This window comes from Cherax quadricarinatus, chromosome 66 (assembly GCF_038502225.1).
Source record: "Cherax quadricarinatus isolate ZL_2023a chromosome 66, ASM3850222v1, whole genome shotgun sequence".
Taxonomy (NCBI): Eukaryota; Metazoa; Arthropoda; class Malacostraca; order Decapoda; family Parastacidae; genus Cherax; species Cherax quadricarinatus.
The window spans coordinates 22,628,102-22,645,601 of record NC_091357.1 but is presented as its reverse complement, the minus strand read 5'-3'; the positions used below and the strand labels follow the sequence as shown (position 1 = coordinate 22,645,601).

The following is a 17,500-nucleotide window of genomic DNA, read 5'->3' as shown; positions in this document are numbered from 1 at the left end:
GCAGTGTCACATGACCACTAGCAACTCTAGCAGTGTCACATGACCACTAGCAACTCTAGCAGTGTCACATGACCACTAGCAACTCTAGCAGTGTCACATGACCACTAGCAACTGTAGCAGTGTTACATGACCACTAGCAACTCTAGCAGTGTTACATGACCACTAGCAACTCTAGCAGTGTCACATGACCACTAGCAACTCTAGCAGTGTTACATGACCACTAGCAACTGTAGCAGTGTTACATGACCACTAGCAACTCTAGCAGTGTCACATGACCACTAGCAACTCTAGCAGTGTTACATGACCACTAGCAACTGTAGCAGTGTTACATGACCACTAGCAACTCTAGCAGTGTCACATGACCACTAGCAACTCTAGCAGTGTTACATGACCACTAGCAACTCTAGCAGTGTCACATGACCACTAGCAACTCTAGCAGTGTCACATGACCACTAGCAACTCTAGCAGTGTCACATGACCACTAGCAACTCTAGCAGAGTCACATGACCACTAGCAACTCTAACAGTGTCACATGACCACTAGCAACTCTAGCAGTGTCACATGACCACTAGCAACTCTAGCAGAGTCACATGACCACTAGCAACTCTAGCAGTGTCACATGACCACTAGCAACTCTAGCAGTGTCACATGACCACTAGCAACTCTAGCAGTGTCACATGACCACTAGCAACTCTAGCAGTGTCACATGACCACTAGCAACTCTAGCAGTGTCACATGACCACTAGCAACTCTAGCAGTGTTACATGACCACTAGCAACTCTAGCAGTGTTACATGACCACTAGCAACTCTAGCAGTGTCACATGACCACTAGCAACTCTAGCAGTGTCACATGACCACTAGCAACTCTAGCAGTGTTACATGACCACTAGCAACTGTAGCAGTGTCACATGACCACTAGCAACTCTAGCAGTGTCACATGACCACTAGCAACTCTAGCAGTGTCACATGACCACTAGCAACTCTAGCAGTGTCACATGACCACTAGCAACTGTAGCAGTGTTACATGACCACTAGCAACTCTAGCAGTGTTACATGACCACTAGCAACTCTAGCAGTGTCACATGACCACTAGCAACTCTAGCAGTGTTACATGACCACTAGCAACTGTAGCAGTGTTACATGACCACTAGCAACTCTAGCAGTGTCACATGACCACTAGCAACTCTAGCAGTGTTACATGACCACTAGCAACTGTAGCAGTGTTACATGACCACTAGCAACTCTAGCAGTGTCACATGACCACTAGCAACTCTAGCAGTGTTACATGACCACTAGCAACTCTAGCAGTGTCACATGACCACTAGCAACTGTAGCAGTGTCACATGACCACTAGCAACTCTAGCAGTGTTACATGACCACTAGCAACTCTAGCAGTGTCACATGACCACTAGCAACTCTAGCAGTGTCACATGACCACTAGCAACTCTAGCAGTGTTACATGACCACTAGCAACTCTAGCAGTGTTACATGACCACTAGCAACTGTAGCAGTGTCACATGACCACTAGCAACTCTAGCAGTGTCACATGACCACTAGCAACTCTAGCAGTGTTACATGACCACTAGCAACTCTAGCAGTGTTACATGACCACTAGCAACTCTAGCAGTGTTACATGACCACTAGCAACTGTAGCAGGGTCACATGACCACTAGCAACTCTAGCAGTGTTACATGACCACTAGCAACTCTAGCAGTGTCACATGACCACTAGCAACTCTAGCAGTGTCACATGACCACTAGCAACTGTAGCAGTGTCACATGACCACTAGCAACTCTAGCAGTGTTACATGACCACTAGCAACTCTAGCAGTGTCACATGACCACTAGCAACTGTAGCAGTGTCACACGACCACTAGCAACTCTAGCAGTGTCACATGACCACTAGCAACTCTAGCAGTGTCACATGACCACTAGCAACTCTAGCAGTGTCACATGACCACTAGCAACTCTAGCAGTGTCACATGACCACTAGCAACTCTAGCAGTGTCACATGACCACTAGCAACTCTAGCAGTGTCACATGACCACTAGCAACTCTAGCAGTGTCACATGACCACTAGCAACTCTAGCAGTGTCACATGACCACTAGCAACTCTAGCAGTGTTACATGACCACTAGCAACTGTAGCAGTGTCACATGACCACTAGCAACTGTAGCAGTGTTACATGACCACTAGCAACTCTAGCAGTGTTACATGACCACTAGCAACTCTAGCAGTGTTACATGACCACTAGCAACTCTAGCAGTGTCACATGACCACTAGCAACTCTAGCAGTGTCACATGACCACTAGCAACTGTAGCAGTGTTACATGACCACTAGCAACTCTAGCAGTGTCACATGACCACTAGCAACTCTAGCAGTGTCACATGACCACTAGCAACTGTAGCAGTGTTACATGACCACTAGCAACTCTAGCAGTGTCACATGACCACTAGCAACTCTAGCAGAGTCACATGACCACTAGCAACTCTAGCAGTGTCACATGACCACTAGCAACTCTAGCAGTGTCACATGACCACTAGCAACTCTAGCAGTGTCACATGACCACTAGCAACTCTAGCAGTGTCACATGACCACTAGCAACTCTAGCAGTGTCACATGACCACTAGCAACTCTAGCAGTGTCACATGACCACTAGCAACTCTAGCAGTGTCACATGACCACTAGCAACTCTAGCAGTGTCACATGACCACTAGCAACTCTAGCAGTGTCACATGACCACTAGCAACTGTAGCAGTGTCACATGACCACTAGCAACTGTAGCAGTGTCACATGACCACTAGCAACTGTAGCAGTGTCACATGACCACTAGCAACTGTAGCAGTGTCACATGACCACTAGCAACTGTAGCAGTGTCACATGACCACTAGCAACTGTAGCAGTGTTACATGACCACTAGCAACTCTAGCAGTGTCACATGACCACTAGCAACTCTAGCAGTGTCACATGACCACTAGCAACTGTAGCAGTGTCACATGACCACTAGCAACTGTAGCAGTGTCACATGACCACTAGCAACTGTAGCAGTGTCACATGACCACTAGCAACTGTAGCAGTGTCACATGACCACTAGCAACTGTAGCAGTGTTACATGACCACTAGCAACTCTAGCAGTGTCACATGACCACTAGCAACTCTAGCAGTGTCACATGACCACTAGCAACTCTAGCAGTGTCACATGACCACTAGCAACTCTAGCAGTGTCACATGACCACTAGCAACTGTAGCAGTGTCACATGACCACTAGCAACTGTAGCAGTGTTACATGACCACTAGCAACTCTAGCAGTGTCACATGACCACTAGCAACTCTAGCAGTGTCACATGACCACTAGCAACTCTAGCAGTGTCACATGACCACTAGCAACTCTAGCAGAGTCATATGACCACTAGCAACTCTAACAGTGTCACATGACCACTAGCAACTCTAGCAGAGTCACATGACCACTAGCAACTTTAACAGTGTCACATGACCACTAGCAACTGTAGCAGTGTTACATGACCACTAGCAACTCTAGCAGAGTCACATGACCACTAGCAACTCTAGCAGTGTCACATGACCACTAGCAACTCTAGCAGTGTCACATGACCACTAGCAACTCTAGCAGTGTCATATGACCACTAGCAACTCTAGCAGTGTCACATGACCACTAGCAACTCTAGCAGTGTCACATGACCACTAGCAACTCTAGCAGTGTCACATGACCAATAGCAACTCTAGCAGTGTCACATGACCACTAGCAACTCTAGCAGTGTCACATGACCACTAGCAACTCTAGCAGTGTCACATGACCACTAGCAACTCTAGCAGTGTCACATGACCACTAGCAACTCTAACAGTGTCACATGACCACTAGCAACTCTAGCAGTGTCACATGACCACTAGCAACTCTAACAGTGTTACATGACCACTAGCAACTCTAGCAGTGTCACATGACCACTAGCAACTCTAACAGTGTTACATGACCACTAGCAACTCTAGCAGTGTCACATGACCACTAGCAACTCTAACAGTGTTACATGACCACTAGCAACTCTAGCAGTGTCACATGACCACTAGCAACTCTAACAGTGTTACATGACCACTAGCAACTCTAGCAGTGTCACATGACCACTAGCAACTCTAACAGTGTTACATGACCACTAGCAACTCTAGCAGTGTCACATGACCACTAGCAACTCTAGCAGTGTTACATGACCACTAGCAACTCTAACAGAGTTACATGACCACTAGCAACTCTAACAGTGTTACATGACCACTAGCAACTCTAACAGTGTCTTAATCTAACATTGATATATACACTGAATTTACTTTGGAATTAAATAATATTTTACTGGTGCACAGGTGACATGTAACCTTAATGATCCTCGTGCTGGTGCACAGGTGACATGTAACCTTAATGATCCTCGTGCTGGTGCACAGGTGACATGTAACCTTAATGATCCTCGTGCTGGTGCACAGGTGATATGTAACCTTAATGATCCTCGTGCTGGTGCACAGGTGACATGTAACCTTAATGATCCTCGTGCTGGTGCACAGGTGACATGTAACCTTAATGATCCTCGTGCTGGTGCACAGGTGACATGTAACCTTAATGATCCTCGTGCTGGTGCACAGGTGACATGTAACCTTAATGATCCTCGTGCTGGTGCACAGGTGACATGTAACCTTAATGATCCTCGTGCTGGTGCACAGGTGACATGTAACCTTAATGATCCTTGTGCTGGTGCACAGGTGACATGTAACCTTAATGATCCTCGTGCTGGTGCACAGGTGACATGTAACCTTAATGATCCTTGTGCTGGTGCACAGGTGACATGTAACCTTAATGATCCTCGTGCTGGTGCACAGGTGACATGTAACCTTAATGATCCTCGTGCTGGTGCACAGGTGACATGTAACCTTAATGATCCTTGTGCTGGTGCACAGGTGACATGTAACCTTAATGATCCTCGTGCTGGTGCACAGGTGACATGTAACCTTAATGATCCTCGTGCTGGTGCTCAGGTGACATGTAACCTTAACGATCCTCGTGTAATCACTTAGGCTTATATTTAATGAAATTAAAATCCCATTTACTCCTACTTATCTGGGAATTAAATTTGACCTTAACCTGATCAAATAATATTTTATTACCCAACGCCACGTTTTTCTGTTTAAATAATACAAAATATTAATGTTGGAGGCAGTGTATGTGATACTGCCAGCACATGATGGAGGCAGTGTATGTGATGCTGCCAGCACATGATGGAGGCAGTGTATGTGATGCTGCCAGCACATGATGGAGGCAGTGTATGTGATGCTGCCAGCACATGATGGAGGCAGTGTATGTGATGCTGCCAGCACATGATGTTGGAGGCAGTGTATGTGATGCTGCCAGCACATGATGTTGGAGGCAGTGTATGTGATGCTGCCAGCACATGATGTTGGAGGCAGTGTATGTGATACTGCCAGCACATGATGTTGGAGGCAGTGTATGTGATGCTGCCAGCACATGATGTTGGAGGCAGTGTATGTGATGCTGCCAGCACATGATGTTGGAGGCAGCGTATGTGATGCTGCCAGCACATGATTTTGGAGGCAGTGTATGTGATGCTGCCAGCACATGTTGGAGGCAGTGTATGTGATGCTGCCAGCACATGATGTTGGAGGCAGTGTATGTGATGCTGCCAGCACATGATGATCGAGGCAGTGTATGTGATGCTGCCAGCACATGATGTTGGAGGCAGTGTATGTGATGCTGCCAGCACATGATGTTGGAGGCAGTGTATGTGATGCTGCCAGCACATGATGTTGGAGGCAGCGTATGTGATGCTGCCAGCACATGATGTTGGAGGCAGTGTATGTGATGCTGCCAGCACATGATGTTGGAGGCAGTGTATGTGATGCTGCCAGCACATGATGTTGGAGGCAGTGTATGTGATGCTGCCAGCACATGATGTTGGAGGCAGTGTATGTGATGCTGCCAGCACATGATGTTGGAGGCAGTGTATGTGATGCTGCCAGCACATGATGTTGGAGGCAGTGTATGTGATGCTGCCAGCACATGATGTTGGAGGCAGTGTATGTGATGCTGCCAGCACATGATGTTGGAGGCAGTGTATGTGATGCTGCCAGCACATGATGTTGGAGGCAGTGTATGTGATGCTGCCAGCACATGATGTTGGAGGCAGTGTATGTGATGCTGCCAGCACATGATGTTGGAAGCAGTGTATGTGATGCTGCCAGCACATGATGTTGGAAGCAGTGTATGTGATGCTGCCAGCACATGATGTTGGAGGCAGTGTATGTGATGCTGCCAGCATATGATGTTGGAGGCAGTGTATGTGATGCTGCCAGCACATGATGTTGGAGGCAGTGTATGTGATGCTGCCAGCATATGATGTTGGAGGCAGTGTATGTGATGCTGCCAGCACATGATGTTGGAGGCAGTGTATGTGATGCTGCCAGCATATGATGTTGGAGGCAGTGTATGTGATGCTGCCAGCACATGATGTTGGAGGCAGTGTATGTGATGCTGCCAGCATATGATGTTGGAGGCAGTGTATGTGATGCTGCCAGCACATGATGTTGGAGGCAGTGTATGTGATGCTGCCAGCACATGATGTTGGAGGCAGTGTATGTGATGCTGCCAGCACATGATGTTGGAGGCAGTGTATGTGATGCTGCCAGCACATGATGTTGGAGGCAGTGTATGTGATGCTGCCAGCACATGATGTTGGAGGCAGTGTATGTGATGCTGCCAGCACATGATGTTGGAGGCAGTGTATGTGATGCTGCCAGCACATGATGTTGGAGGCAGTGTATGTGATGCTGCCAGCACATGATGTTGGAGGCAGTGTATGTGATGCTGCCAGCACATGATGTTGGAGGCAGTGTATGTGATGCTGCCAGCACATGATGTTGGAGGCAGTGTATGTGATGCTGCCAGCACATGATGTTGGAGGCAGTGTATGTGATGCTGCCAGCACATGATGTTGGAGGCAGTGTATGTGATGCTGCCAGCACATGATGTTGGAGGCAGTGTATGTGATGCTGCCAGCACATGATGTTGGAGGCAGTGTATGTGATGCTGCCAGCACATGATGTTGGAGGCAGTGTATGTGATGCTGCCAGCACATGATGTTGGAGGCAGTGTATGTGATGCTGCCAGCACATGATGTTGGAGGCAGTGTATGTGATGCTGCCAGCACATGTTTGAGGCAGTGTATGTGATGCTGCCAGCACATGATGTTGGAGGCAGTGTATGTGATGCTGCCAGCACATGATGATCGAGGCAGTGTATGTGATGCTGCCAGCACATGATGTTGGAGGCAGTGTATGTGATGCTGCCAGCACATGATGTTGGAGGCAGTGTATGTGATGCTGCCAGCACATGATGTTGGAGGCAGTGTATGTGATGCTGCCAGCACATGATGTTGGAGGCAGTGTATGTGATGCTGCCAGCACATGATGTTGGAGGCAGTGTATGTGATGCTGCCAGCACATGATGTTGGAGGCAGTGTATGTGATGCTGCCAGCACATGATGTGCTTGACTCACCGTGCATGTGTGTTGAGGCCACGTCAGTGCGTGTCCACAATGTTCCCTCAAACTGTTCTAAGATAAATGTTCGTAATCACTGTCTTCTGAGCTCAGTAAATACTGGTGTTGTGTGGGATGTTCTGGACTGATGGCTCGGTTGTTTGCTTCACTACCCACCTTATAATGTACCAGGATCATTAAAAGGCGCCTAAGTACCCCTGTCATCTAACAAAATATTAATTTTGCAACTATAATCTATCTTGTTCGTAATTACTACCGCATTTGCTTTGTTTCGTAAGGTGAAGTCCAGGATCTTTTTTTTTCTTCATGGTATAACTTAAATCTTCGAGGACAATTGTGTTGTAGATCTGAGAAAAGCTTAAACCTCTACAACACAATTGTCTCTACAACACAATTGTTAAGTTTTACCATGAAGTAAAGAAAGATCCTGGACTTCACCTTACGTAACAAGACAAATACGATAGTAATTATTTACAAGGTAGATTATAGTGGAAAAATGAACCTGTTATTAGAAGACGGGGATACTTACGTGCCCCTTAAGAGTGAATTTCACCCGTGCACGACGTCATTAGTGTCATCAAACATACTCATGAAGGTTTCAAGAAGAGACCAGACAAATACGTGAGTCCAATAGATACTTGTAGTATATGATATACCAGTGGCACATTTTCCCACGGTGACTGTATGAGTCAGTTTCCGGGGGATGAATGATTCTTATCACCACAGACGTTTCAAAATTTTATTTTTTAGTTACCCGGGAGGGTTTTTACCCCTGGACAACCCAAGTCAAGCAGTGTAGCTTTATTTTGACTGGGGTCCTTTTGTTCTCTCCTCTAAGACACGACCCACGACAATCAACTAACACCCAGGGACCTATCTACTGCTAAGTAAACATGGGAAGCAGGTGTACAGTGGCCTGCCCGTACTGTATCCACGCAAATGGCACCTGGATAACAACCCGTCAACATATAAATAAAAAAATACCAGTGTTTCTGTCAGTGGTTAACATTTATCATGACAGGATGGTAGTAACTGTCAACATACTAACTATCTAGGAAGGTACTGTCGACCTTTCATGACAGGATGGTGGTAGCTGTCAACATAGCAACTATCTAGGAAGGTACTATCGACCGCTCCAGTGCTAAACTAGAGTTTGTTAAACATTTTTCACTGGTAGTTGTGTTTATGTATATATAAGAAGTCAGGTTAACTTCACAAATTTCTACTTTCATTTGTTATGGACATATCGTCATTTTTCTTTTTCTTAATAGTTCCTCTTCCCGCATGCAATATAACCACAGTGAAATATAATATTATTGCAAGCGCTTTCGTGATTTCTCACATTATCAAGGAACTGTTCCTTGATAATATGAGAAATCACGAAAGCATCGACAATTTTTTCTAACCCACAAAACACAAGAGATCTGAATTACTCACCCCCTGCTTCATTGTGGCGTTGGCATGGGCGGCCACATTAGCCACCACCGCCAGCGCTGTCTGGGTGTCAACATAATCGGGGCTGCTCTCTGACAGACACTTAAGGTACTCCTCGAAGAGCAGGCGATACTGAGGGATCCTCTGCACGGGCTTGAGCATGTAGTGTTTAATTTGCAGCTTGTTGCATCGCTTCGACGCCTCAAATCGCTTGAGGGCTCTCCCGAAGGCGGGGTAGGCGTCACAACAATAGTCGATATGTTCACACTGGTTCTCAAATTCCTTAATGTAGGCCGAGTACAGCTTGAGGAAGGGGCCCTTGCGTACGATCACGTCAGATATCTTCTTATGTGTTTCCCAGTCTGCGATGCGCGCTTCCAAGTCCGCCAGAATCTCCTCATTCAGATTCTGTAATTGTGGCAGGTAGTTGAGTATTTTGTTGAGGTCTTCAAGAGGGAGTGGCGGGTGGTGGGAACATCCCACCTCCTGCCACTCACACACAAATTGGCGAAAATCAACATTCAGCAGTTTGAGAACATCAACAAACACTCTCTCGGAAGTCATGACTTCTTGAGCAATGAGGAAAATCTTTCTGTCACGCTTATCTTGAGAGGTTAGGTCTGGGCTGGCCGTAGGAGTCAAGTCAGGGCTGGCAGTGAGTAGGTTAGTAGAGACATGCGTCACATCACCCCCAGGCGAGGGGCAAGTATCAAGGTCACTACGTCCACCCTCGCCCTCCCTCACACCACCACCAGGGCACAGCACGTCCCCTCCCACACTACCCTCCTCGGAGACTCTCTCACACGCCTCATACAACACCTCCCTGACGGCTGAGGGAAGCAACTGTGAAGTTGAGTGTTCACTGAGCACCTCTGGCCCCACTTTGGCTTCCCTCTCAGCCTCACTATGCTTCACTCCTCGAGCATCATCACTTTCACTATCGCGCCTCTCATCTCCACGAGTTCGTTCATTATCACCACTGCACTGATCAGGCGTCAGTTCACTATCACCTTTACACTGGTCACTATACGTCCGTTCACTATACACTCGCGTCTCAACACTAGTCAGACCATCGTTTTCCAGTCCTTGCTCACAAAACTTAACATTAATGTCTTCAGAGCCATCAAAATTTTTGTGTGGTGTGTCAGGAGGGGAGATAAGCAACCAGTCACCATACTCCACAGGGACACTAAGTTTTAAAAGGGCACTATGCTCTATAGGAATATCATGCTCTACTGGGACGCCATATTCCACTGGGATACCATACTCCACACCGTCTACCGTCTTCCCTAACACACTACTTCTCCATGTCGCACTCCACGCCTGCTGTTGGCCTGGGTTCCCATACTGGTCATCCTCAAGCACACACTCTTTTCTTGTTGCCTCTCTGTCATCTGTGTGGATAGGCTGTGAGTGGCGTATGTGGGCGTCACAGGAAAACCTAGGGGCGGAGAGGAGTGAGGTATATTTTTGTGTCAGTTCTGCCAGTACACTGACGTAGTGTTGTGTGACGTTGGCAGCTACTGTGTGAGTGTTTAGGTCTGTCTGTGCCTCATCGTGACCGGTCGCTTCATGGAGACCCTTGTTACTAGAGAATCCGAGGCCCATGGTGGAATCTGTGTCGTCGTGTCTGCTGTTGTCGTGCTGGGCTAAGAAGGCTCTCTGTCTGTACACTGGCGACTCCCGCAGTGACTCCTCGGCTGTGACTAATACTCCCAGCTGAGTCTTACTTCTCCATCCCGTTGGTTTGGGCTTCACCTGATGTTCTGTGTGAAGTCCTGAAGTTGTGGGTTGGACCTCCTGATAAGTGCCTCTCACACGCCACTCCCGGTGCAGGCTCTTGCTCTGTCTCGCCTGTGGCTGCCACTCTCTCTCACGCCCACCCTCTGAAGTTGAGAGTTGTGTGTGGGTGTAGTGGGCGTGGTTGCTATTCGTGTGGATGTCGGAGAGCGTAGTATCACTAGGGAGGTCGACATAAAACTGACTCTTCGTTTTATCACACACTTTCCGGCGAGGCCTGTTGGGTGACGTCACTGTCTTCTGCTTTCCACCCTTCCCTAGAGAACTAAAGATTGAGGCGAGCGACCTCCTCCTACAGAAGGATGAGTTATCCTCACTCTCTGAGGTCATGCCAGAGTCGCTGCCGCTTCGGACGGCGCGTCTGAGACACGTCGTAGGCCTGTCACAGCCACCCGACACCTCACTATCACTATACTCCCTCTCTCCACACACCCTCACGTTATCTCCGTCCGTGGCATTTTTAAGAGGCCGCGATGACCACGCCGAGGCCACACCCACAAGACCTGTCGCCTGGGCTTGGTTGGTCATACAGACTCACTATAGTGAATATAGTGGTGGACGGTGGTTTGTGTGTTGACACATGCTTGCCTCCTCACCCCTCCGCATGACAGTAGCAAGAACACTCACGTCACTCCAAGCACTAGTGTCCTCACGTATGAACTAGTGTATCTAGTAAGAACAAAAACAGTACTAAACGCAAGCACTTGACTACTGGCTAACACACTGTGGGTTAGGGCACACAACAAACACACACTGAACCCACCCTGGTGGCTGAATGAGGGTGCTCTGGGGAGATCCCGTGACGAAGACCTCGCTGATCTCTCCCCCCACTACTGGTTCTAAACTGGTAGGCTGGTAGTGAGCTGGAGAGAAGGGGGTGTGGTCACCGGTGGGCGGCGCAAATGTGTTAGCAGGGGTTAAACTGTCCGCAGCCAAGTTAGAAGAGGCAGGCTGGGCGCTTAAAACTGAAGGGAGGAGCGTCGCTTCAGTATGGAGAAATTTAAAAGGCGTGGCGTCAGCAGGGGGAGGGAGGGTAGTAGGCGTGGCGTTAGGGAGAGGACAGAGGTAAGTACCAGCAGCTGGGGGAAAATTAACAATGACACTCTCAAGAGTGCAACGAATACCTTCGAGGCGACTAGCAATATCTGCTACACCAGCCTCCAGTCCTGTCGTTCCTGCTGCGTCGTCTGCTACTTCCACCTCTGCCTGCGAAGCCTCCACGTCCGCTGCACCAGCCTCCACACTCTTGCTGTCTTCCACCTTGTCTTGTGCTTTTGACTTCCTCTCCTTGATAGCTTCAATTTGGTAGAGTGTTTCGTAGACAGTCCTTCCTCTCTTGGCAGCTGGTGAAGCCCCCTTGGCTCCTTGCTGCTCAGCCTTGACTTCCCCCTGCTCAGTCTCGACTTCTCCCTGTTCGACTTTGGCTTCCTCACTCGTGGATAGCGTCTGAAGCTCACCGCTGACGTCTCCGCCCTCTGATTTAACTTCCTCCACGGTCTGTGTCGTTTCCCCTTCACATTCCACTGAAGGCACCGGCTCTTGTATCCTGGCTTCCTCAGCCTTCACACGTGTCTCCGAAGTACCCTTTCTCTCCGGTTCAATTTTGCCTTCCTCCGAACCCCCAACTTTAACCGTGGTTTCAATTAATGTCTTCCCCTCTTTGAATTTCACAGCAGTTTCCTCGACAGTTGGGATCACCTCTGGGTCTTTTTTGACTTCATCAGCTTTCAGTGTATATGTAGCGCCTTCACTGTTTTCAGGTTTGACTTCTAACGAGTTTAGTGGAGCGTTTATGGCTTCCACAATATCTTTTTCCCCTTCGACTTTGGCTTCCTCACTTTTCACTGTTTCTGAGGTAGTTTTGAGTTCGGTTGTCTCAGGCGCAGTTTTGGATTCACCTGTTGTCTTGATTTCTTCTGCCTCTTCAATAACACTTTTGACTTCCTCTGCTTCAGGGGCACTCTTGACTTCCTCTGCTTCAGGGGCACTCTTGACTTCCTCTACTTCTTCAAAAACAGTCTTGACTTCCTCTACTTCTTCAAGAACAGTCTTGACTTCCTCTAATTCTTCAAGAACAGTCTTGACTTCCTCTACTTCTTCAAGAACAGTCTTGACTTCCTCTACTTCTTCAGGAGCACTTTTGACTTCCTCCACTTCTTCAGGAACACTCTTGACTTCCTCTACTTCTTCAGGAGCACTCTTGACTTCCTCTACTTCAAGAGCACTCTTGACTTCCTCTACTTCTTCAGCACTCTTGACTTCCTCTACTTCTTCAGCACTCTTGACTTCCTCTACTTCAAGAGCACTCTTGACTTCCTCTACTTCTTCAGGAGCACTCTTGACTTCCTCTACTTCTTCAGGAGCACTCTTGACTTCCTCTACTTCAAGAGCACTCTTGACTTCCTCTACTTCTTCAGCACTCTTGACTTCCTCTACTTCAGGAGCACTCTTGACTTCCTCTACTTCAGGAGCACTCTTGACTTCCTCTACTTCAGGAGCACTCTTGACTTCCTCTACTTCAGGAGCACTCTTGACTTCCTCTACTTCAGGAGCACTCTTGACTTCCTCTACTTCAGGAGCACTCTTGACTTCCTCTACTTCAGGAGCACTCTTTACTTCCTCAGAAGCACTCTTGACTTCCTCTACTTCTTCAGGAACACTCTTGACTTCCTCTACCTCTTCAGCACTTTTGACTTTCTCTACTTCTTCTGAAACACTTTTGACTTCCTGTGCTTCAGAAGCACTTTTGACTTCCTCTACCTCTTCAGGAGCACCCTTGACTTCATTTGCTTCTTCAGGACTTTTGACTTCCTCTGCTTCTTTGGGAATACTTTTGACTTCTGTTATTTCAGGAACTATCTTGACTTCATCTATCTCGGAAACTATCTTGATTTCCTCTCTTATCTCAGGCACTATCTTGACTTCCTCGTCTATCTCGGAAGCTGCCTTGACTTCCTCGTCTACCTCAGAAGCTACCTTGACTTCCTCTTCTACCTCGGAAGCTACCTTGACTTCCTCTTCTACCTCGGAAGCTACCTTGACTTCCTCTTCTACCTCGGAAGCTACCTTGACTTCCTCGGGAACATATCGAGCTTCATCTGAAGCCTCACTTACCTCTGGCGTAGTCTTGGCTTCCACAAGTTGGACCCTAGTTTCAAACAGCGTTCTTCCCTCTTTGAATTTTACAGCCGTCTCCTTTTTGACTTCCTCAGGCTCAAGTTTGACTTCATCTGATGTTTGATGGCCAGGTATAGGTTCCTCGGCTTCCACAATTTTCTCCTGGGAGGTTTTGACTTCTTTGGCTTCCCCAATCTTTACCGTCGTCTGAAAGAGTGTTCTTCCCTCTTGGAATTTCACGGCTGTGTCTGTTACAGCACTGACTTCCTCGGAAGCTTTGAATTCCACCGGCTTCACCGTCTCTGGTTTGACTTTATCCTCGGCCTCGTCTTCAGGTTTGTCTTCAACTCCCAGTGTCGGTTCAGGTTGGAGTTTGTCTTCCTCTGCCTTCGTAACTGTTTCCTTAACTGTTTTGACTTCAAGGCCAGTCACGTTGAATTCCCCTAAAACAAGACTTGCTGAAGCTTCTTCATCTGTTTCTGCCTTGATTTTTTCGAGTTTGACTTCCTCATCGGTTTTAGCTTCTCCAGTATCACGTCCTGCCTCGTCAAGGCTGATTTCCCCAGACTCAGACTTGGCTTCCTCTTTCACAGTGGTGTCTATAGTGATTTTATCTTCTCCAGTTCTCTCTTTGACTTCCCCAATTTTCACCGTCGTTTCAAACACTGTCTTCCCCAACTCAAATTTCAAGGCCACCTCTGGAATGACTTTGACTTCCTCTGGCTCCCTTTTGGCTTCCTCGATCTTTTCCGCACTTCTCAGAGAGTCACTTTTGCCTTCCTCAGCCTCTACGGACGAGTCAGGCTCACCTTTGATTTCACCCGAATCGGCTTTTGTTTCTACGCCTTTGACTTCCTCAGCGCTTTCTTTGGATTCACTGGCTTTTACAGAGGATTCACTGGTATCTACAGAGGTTTTACTGATATTTACAGAGGTTTCGAACACTGTTTTCCCCTCCAGAAACCTCACTGTCGTTTCTGGGGTAACTTTGACTTTTACAGGCTCCTCTTTGGATTCACCGGAAGGGTCTTTCACTCGCTCGTCACTGGTTTTCACCGCTATGGACGTGGTTTCGACTCCCTCACTGGTTTCGAGAGCATTTTTGGCTTCCTCAGCGACACTTTTGGATTCACTGACTTCAAATTCGGACCGTGAAAACAGTGTCTCGGTCTCCTGCACTGTTTTTCCCAAGGCAGATTTCACTGCTGTCTGTTCTGCTTTCACTTTGTCTGCTGTCAATGCTGTTTCTTCTGCGTCTGTTGATGCTGTTGCTACTGTTGGAGATGCCGTTAATACCGTTTCTATCGTTGTGGTAACAGAGGCTGTTGATGGTGATGCTGTGAGGACTGTTGGGGATGCTGTGGTTGTTGGGGATGCTGTGAGGATTGTTGGGGATGCTGTGAGGATTGTTGGGGATGCTGTGAGGATTGTTGGCGATGCTGTAAGGACTGTTGGGGATGCTGTGAGGACTGTTGGGGATGCTGTGAGGACTGTTGGCGATGCTGTGGTTGTTGGGGATGCTGTGAGGATTGTTGGCGATGCTGTAAGGACTATTGGGGATGCTGTGAGGACTGTTGAGGGTGCTGTGGTTGTTGGTGATGCTGTGGAGATTGATGTTGATGTCGTGGAGTCTGTTGGTGATATTGTGGTGATTGTTGGTGATGCTGTTGGGGCCGTTGGTGATGCTATGGTTGTTGTCGGTGGTGATGGGGAGGTAGGCGAGGTGGAGGGAGGAAGGTGGTGAGGTAGGTCCTGCTCGGAGGCCCTCACCCCAGCCCTGCCTGGGGAGGCTCTCGAGTATGTCTGCAGCGACTTCAACACAGTGTCTAGCGCTGCGAAGGACGACTCGATGGTCCTCAAGTTGTCGTCGATGTCGGTGTCGAGCGTAGCTGGACGACAACGACCAGTCCCGGCGTGTGCCGAGGGACGACTGGCTGGGTGGAGGTACCCACCCTGATCCTCCCCTCCAGCAGGTCTGCCAACACTCCCGTTCTCAGTAGCCCCTTTGGGTTGGTAGCCCTGATTCACTCGCCCGTCTAGTACTTGTTGTTGTTGTAGTCTCTGCTGGTGATGTTGTTGTATTTTGCCTTTTTTGGGTGGTGGAGGGGGCGGAGGGAGGGGCCGCGGGCGTGTGCGGGCGACGGGGCGTGGACCATCTTGGCTTAACGTAACATTCTGGTAATTCTCGAAGTCGGTAGTAATGGAGACTTCTGTGTCGTTCACCGTCTGTAGCGCCTCTTCCTCCCCGTCTCTCCCATACTTGTGTTTCTTGCGACGTCGAGGGACATTTAGGGCGTGCCTGGATGGCTTAAGGGGTGCGTGAGCGTCCTTGATGTGGGCGTCGAGGTCGTCCTTGATGTGGGCAGCGAGGTCCTCAATGCGCACTACTTTGGAGTGCCTCTTGGGCGGGTCTGGAGTGATAACTTGGACAGCAGTGTAAATCTTGCTGCCCCTGGCGGGCCTTGAAGGACCTACCTCACCGTTGATCAACAGGAGAGACCTGCGGGGGCGAGGCTTGAGGTGTCGTGGAGGGCGAGGCGGGTCCCTGTCCAGCTGGGGAGAGATGGTTCTCAGACCCTTCTTCTTGGGGGGGATGGGAGGGGGCGGCTCATCATCCTCGCTGGTGACCAGGGGGCGCAGCTCCCTAGTGCCGCCCCCCTTCAGTACACGAGCGTAAGGTGGTACTCCTGCTTTTCTTTCCACCTCCTGCTGGTCACTGAGTTCCATCGGCTCCATCTTGAGGGCGACATCGTTCTCGACTTCGTGCTGCTGCTTCGCCAGTACGTCGTGGGCTGTTACGTCTGCAGGTACTTCCTCTGTAGCGCCTGCGTCTACCTCCGTCGGAGCTGTTGCGTCTACCTCCAGTGGAGCTGCTGCGTCTACTTCCGACGGAGCTGCTGCTTCTACCTTCGTTGGAGCTGCTGCGTCTACCTCTGTCGGAGCTGCTACGTCTACCTCCGTCGGAACTGCTGCGTCTACTTCCATCGGAGCTACTTTGGTCTCACGCTCTGCAACAATGTGGTCGGTCTTGTGGTGGACCGAGACCTGGGCGACTAGTCCCTGACCGCTCTCTTGATGACACTGTATCACCACTGCAGCGTATACCTTGTTGCCTCGCGTGGGACGAGGAGGTATCTTCTCTTCAGTGGCAGTTACCTCACTTTCCTCCTTCCTGGTAGACCCTTCACTCTCCTCCTCTTCTCTGGTAGATACTTCACTCACATCCTTCTTCTGTTTCTCCTCGAAATCACACACTTCGGAGACTGACTGCTCAATGCTGGTTTCAAAAGCGTACTCAGTCGGGGCGTCGCGTCGCACCTCCATGGTCTCGTAGACTTTAACCCCGCGACGAGGACGACAAGGTTCATCAGGTGTCGTCTCTCTTTCCACCTGTCCATCCTCACCTGGCTTCACCTGCTCAGCCTCACCTGCCTCCACCTGCCCAAAATCTCCTTCCTCCACTTCTACACTTAACTGCGCTGGTGCGCTTACTGTGTAGCCGACTTCACCTGCTGCTTCCTGCTGCTCCCTCTCCCGCGCATCTTCCTGCTGTCTATCGTCTGCTGGCGTCTGCTCGTCCTCT

General features: G+C 48.9%; 2 protein-coding genes across 3 annotated transcripts in view; both read right to left on the bottom strand.

Annotated features, from left to right (window-relative positions):
- Window positions 1-17,500, bottom strand: part of LOC138854674 (piggyBac transposable element-derived protein 2-like) — a 185,706-nt gene that overhangs the window by 52,819 nt on the left and 115,387 nt on the right. The gene's annotated exons all lie outside the window — the stretch shown is intronic.
- Window positions 1-17,500, bottom strand: part of LOC128704031 (streptococcal hemagglutinin) — a 94,932-nt gene that overhangs the window by 50,199 nt on the left and 27,233 nt on the right. For both annotated transcript variants that reach the window (XM_070099245.1, XM_070099244.1), the window contains exons 3-4: window positions 11,925-17,500; window positions 9,004-9,408 (exon numbers count right to left, since the gene is read on the bottom strand). The exon at window positions 11,925-17,500 is cut by the window's right edge and continues 1,229 nt beyond it. In XM_070099245.1, the coding sequence (XP_069955346.1) occupies window positions 9,398-9,408; window positions 11,925-17,500 (5,587 nt within the window). In that variant the 3' untranslated portion in view covers window positions 9,004-9,397. The remainder of the gene's footprint in view (window positions 1-9,003; window positions 9,409-11,924) is intronic.